Source organism: Rhinopithecus roxellana, chromosome 10 (genome assembly GCF_007565055.1).
Source record: "Rhinopithecus roxellana isolate Shanxi Qingling chromosome 10, ASM756505v1, whole genome shotgun sequence".
Classification (NCBI taxonomy): Eukaryota; Metazoa; Chordata; class Mammalia; order Primates; family Cercopithecidae; genus Rhinopithecus; species Rhinopithecus roxellana.
In genome coordinates, this window is record NC_044558.1 from 14,060,987 (window position 1) to 14,066,175 (window position 5,189).

General features: G+C 43.9%; 1 protein-coding gene across 1 annotated transcript in view; it reads right to left on the reverse strand.

The window, feature by feature from the left end:
- Positions 1 to 354: 354 nt before the first annotated feature.
- Positions 355 to 5,189, reverse strand: part of LOC104668355 — a 15,495-nt gene continuing 10,660 nt past the window's right edge. The window contains exons 5-8 of the mRNA XM_030938940.1: positions 4,993 to 5,091; positions 1,789 to 1,977; positions 575 to 705; positions 355 to 393 (exon numbers count right to left, since the gene is read on the reverse strand). Coding sequence (XP_030794800.1) covers positions 355 to 393; positions 575 to 705; positions 1,789 to 1,977; positions 4,993 to 5,091 — 458 coding nt within the window. The remainder of the gene's footprint in view (positions 394 to 574; positions 706 to 1,788; positions 1,978 to 4,992; positions 5,092 to 5,189) is intronic.

A 5,189-nucleotide genomic window follows, 5' to 3' on the forward strand; every position in this document is an offset into this window, starting at 1 on the left:
TAGATTACAACACTCCTTTCTTTGGTCATTGTTGTTATTATTGCTTGACTTAGATTTTCTTCCTACGTATCTTTTATGAACTTTGTACCAGCCTGTTCTATTGTTTTATAATTGACATAAAAATGTACATATATAATATAGTACAACTAAAAATACATATACACAGTAAACATAGGCACTACTCTAGGCACTTTAAATATGTTAGCTCTAATTTTCATAACAATGATATAAGTAGATATAACATGCCCTTTTTACATATGAAGAAACCAGAGCTTGGACAGGCTCCATGGCTTGCCCAAGGCTGCAAAGACATAAAGTGGTAAAGGTGGAATTCACACACAGACCTATCTGACTCTAAAGCTCCACTACACCCCAGTCCATGGAGCCATGAGGCTGCCAGAGAAAATGGGTTCATAATGGTCATATATTCACTTAACCTCACAAAGAGAATTTACTTAAACTCTTGTAAAAAGAACATTTCAAGCAGTATTTATAATAGCAACACTAGGAGCTGAGACAACTAAAATAGAAGCATTCCCTATAAGAAACAAAAACCATTTAATAGAGCTCATACCTGCAATTCCCCAATGGCCAGAACCACGAGGTCTCGAACACCATCTTCATCCAAGTCTGGCAGCACCACAACTGGGGCAGCTAAGGTACCATTAGACAAGTAGTTTGGGTTCAAAGTCCAAATGGCTTTCCCTGAGGAAGGACACATAGGCTGGTCACTATGACAGCTTCTTGCCTCTAGAAAAGGCAGATGTCATGTTCCCAGGCCAGAAAAGAAAGACGCAATGGGCTGAACAACAGACAGCAACTCCTGCCTACTTACTGCCTTTCGTTTTTGTCTTACTGAGGAGGAGGGAGCAGGGAGTGTGATCTGAATCCTCAGGTATCTGGCTAACAAATCCATGCAATAATTTCCCACCTAGATCCTTTTAGATAAAATGGAGGTGCTAAATCCTTTCCAACAAAGAAGGGCTCACTTGCCTGGGGTGAGGGAACGAATCTGTTAGAGATTATAACAACCATTAAGGAAACATCCAGGGGCAGCCGACCAGACCCCTCTGCTTCCTTCCCCCACACTGTCACATAAGTAAACACCACAGCATCATGGGAAGTTTTCCAGATGGCTTCAGTTCCACAGTTAACTCAAATCCCAGTTTTTTTCACTCAGAAGCACCCCGCGACCAAACTCCAACCTCTAAACCTGGGAAGGATGTTATTTATTCCACTCCACGTGAGCACACGGCCCAGCAGTACCAAGCCTATGGGCCGTATACTTAGGATTCTGTAAGAACCTTCAGGACATGTGATTCTTTTTCATTCCCTTTGTCATGTATGTCTGAATGCAGTAAGAAGCTAAAAGGCCAGTCAACAAGCCTCAACAAACCTTTATTTCTTCACTGACGTATTTTTTTAAGTAGTTAATGACCAAGTTTACACATGGATCCCAAGTATATCAAATATGAAGAATCAAAGTTCAGTTGTCTTTTGTACAAAGAACAGAGTCAGGAGACAATTTACACACCAAAGGCCTCAGGGTAGTTTCTGTTTGGGTAATTCAGTTCCAGCCCCATCCTATCACCAAACAGGTTGAACCATGGATCTGTTTACTCAAAGTGCCCAAACTTTTTCTCTCATTTCTCTTAATAACCATATTCCAGAGCAGTAAATCAGACATTCCACCATGTGAGAGTAGAAAGGTCCCTCACCCAACAGATGATTCTAATCCAACATTATGGCTCGTAGGAGCAAAGTTCTTTTGTGATCAATGGTATTTACCTGATGTTGCATTGAATGCACTGAGCATTTTGTGTGTCCCTGTCACAAGGCAGATGGTTTCAGCCAAGCTTCCTGGCATCAGCTCCAAACATGTGATATCTCGAGCCTCCTCAGGGAGAAGACTAGACCACAGTGTGCTGCCATTCATCCCCGAAAGGCACACAAGATTAGCAGCTGGCCTTGAGCCAACTAAAAGCACACAAGAGAGATAAAAAAGGAAAGCAGGCAGAGGAGATAAGAGGCAGAGATGAACAAGAGGCCACAAAACTCCAAGTAGATGGTGGTAAGGCAGCAACCACACTTGTGTATTCAGCTCCCTCCCACACTTCTGGCAGCCAGGTGTAAACACAGAATGCCTGTCATCTTTGCTTAACACGCTTCTTATGTAAGACAAGAGCTGTGGCCTCCTCTACACTGTCGAATGCATCTCCACTTTTGCACCTTTCCCAACGCTTCTCTTTACATGTTTGCCACCTTGGCCCCAACTAAATGGTGATATCCTTAAGGAGAAAGACTGTCTCACTAATGTCTGCACCTATAGCAACCAACTGTTTGCCTAATAAGAGACAGGAGCAAAATCAAGAATATGGAAAAGGTAGTTAAGAACAAAAAATCAGGAGGAAAAGATATGCTCGGAAACATGAGACTGATCTAGAATGTGTGCACAGCAGGGAGCAAAATACCTGAATTCTAATCATCACTAACAAATGCTTCCTGAGAGTAGAAAAAAATTTTTAAAAAAATAAACTCGAAGATTACATATAGCAATGATGAGTGGGTCTTGCTAGTCTAGAGTTCTATGGAATCAATTGATTTGGTCCCAGTCAGGAAAAAATATTTGGGAAGACCTAATACCTAGGTCCAAGGACAGCTAATAAGGGATTAAAGTAGCCATGCCCTTAGTAAATAAGCCTTTATGTCACTTAATTACTACATCAGACTCAGAACTTTCTCCCTTGTCAGTTTCACATGCACTCTCAGGACAGGGATACATGACTCATTTCATACAGTTCCCACTTTCAGCAACAACTAATACAGATAAGGAAACAAAACTTCTAGAGCTTCCTTCTATCTATTCCTCAGTAGGACTAATTAATTATACAACCTAAAAACAAGTGACAAACTATGGTTGGCTGTTTCAGACCTTGTTGCCAGAAGATATATATGACAAACAAGGGTGGTATATGGTAACTTCCAGGCTTCTCAAAGGTACTAGGATCCCTATCCTGTGCAGTTCTCCCTACTGGAGGAACCTCCTCCATCCTACAATGCTCTAGCTCATCTTTTCCCAGGTGGTGGTGGGTTACCCCTTCCTGCTAGATCATGACTCCTCGAGGCCAAGGCCAGGCTCCTCTTGTTCTGCAGTCTGTGTGTAATCAGCAGAACTCTAGAGAAGGTGCACAGTGGCTGCCACACAGTCAGCATCAACACACAGTTGCTGAATGAAGGAACAAGTGAATAGACCAAAAACTTAATCCCTCTGTGTCCAGTGGCACAAAGCTTTGTGGGTTATGGGCACAGCAGCTTGGCATGAGGGTCAAGGACATGAACTCCAGAGCCAGACTCCTTGGATCTAAATCCCCAGCTCTACCATTTACCAGCGGCAGGACTTTGGGCAAGTTCTTTAACCTCACGATGTCTCACCTTCCTCATGTGCAAAAGGGAAATAATAATGAGTCTACCTCACAGGACTGTGTGGAGGGATAAATTCCTTCATACGTTACGTGCTGACAATGGTGTATCAACACATAGAAAGCACCATATGTTCACTATATCCTTATTTGCACAGTCTGTGGCCAAATCAGCCTGGTCCATATTGTGTCCAAACCCACGGCCTTGCCATTATGAGTCTTTATATGAAGCAAACCACATAAGATACCAAATGACTAAAAACGTCTCTAAATCTAAGTAGATGGGGAAGATTTTTACTTCAGAAGTCATGGGCAGGAAAAGTGTAATCAAGTTTTGATTGCACGGAAATCTACTCCTAGGCTGGAGATGCTCTCTATAGCAGACCTCCACCCAGACTGCTTTCACATCTCACGTGGGCCTCAGAAAGCCACCCCTACTGATGTAAGAGATGTGGTTTAGAATTCTCTCAAACACACCTAGACGTGTATTCCAAGGCCTAGATGACTTAAAAGCAGTCACTAGGGCACCCTCAACATCAAACTAGGTCCCTGCATCAGCTCACAGGCTGCAGTTTGACTCCACTGTAGTGGAGACTGCAGGACCAACCAAAAGCCTTGTGTACTTAGGCTGAAATCAGAACATTTTTCTTTTTCTACAGCTGACATGTGTAAAAGCTGGGATCCCAGAAACAGCACCCTAAATTAGGGTAAGTTGTGGACGGTTTCATAAGGAGACTATTCACAAAGATGTGGCCAGCGTGTAGAAACACCACAAGTGATAGTGCAGACCCTCAGAACTGTTAGGCTCCCCGACAAAGACACAAGGAGAGGATGCAATTACCGGAATCCAGAAAAGCAAAGTCCTATAGGAGGGCCACCTTGAAACGAGCTGTGACCCAGGGTCAAGGCTGTAGCAGCCATCCTGCGGTGACCCCGGCGGGGAGGGAGCCAGGGGAGTGAATACCTCCCCTCACACTCTTCCTCCCCTCCCATTCCTTAGCTGTGCTCCCCATTGAAAGGAGACCAGCAGGCAAGGAAGCCTGCTGATACCATCCATACAGCTCAGCCTCCCCATGCAGAGAGCAGGATGGACAGCAGGTCTGCAAGCGTAAACTGAAGGGGGAAAGGAAAACACCCAGCCAACAGGTATGTGTGTAAAGATGTGTAAGTCTACGAACAAAAGTTTTCTGCCAGGAATAGGAAGGTAGCATAAAGTCAATGTTCACTATAATCTAAGAAGCAACGCAAAACCAGGAGAAAACCCATGAAACCCGAGGACTAACACTGTTCATTGCAAAGTGTGTGAGCAAGTCACTTCCTCTCTGCATCGCAGTTTCTTCACTGGCCTGGTCACCACTAAAAATTCCTTCCAGCTATAACTCCCTCTGATTTTTCAGACTGAGCTTTTTTTATATGTGGAAGCTTTCCTATGAGGGTTTTCATGTATGCCAGAACCAAGGTTAACTTTCTGTTCACTGCAGATCCTTCTGCAGTACCACTTGGGACACAGCTCCGATGTTTTCTCCCAGCTGACAGTATCCCTGTAGCAGTCTTGAAAAGACACATCTCTTACCTACTGCACTCCCGTTCCTTGACATCACGAAGGAGAGAAGCACATCACGCAGGCCATCTCCATTCACATCAGCCAATTCCAATGGAGACACGTCCCCACCTGTTATACACATAAAAAACCAAAAAGGTCCTGAGCAAGTTACCACAAACTAGTTCTCTGTTGCCAATGGCTCTATAAACACCAGGCAGACTCAGTTC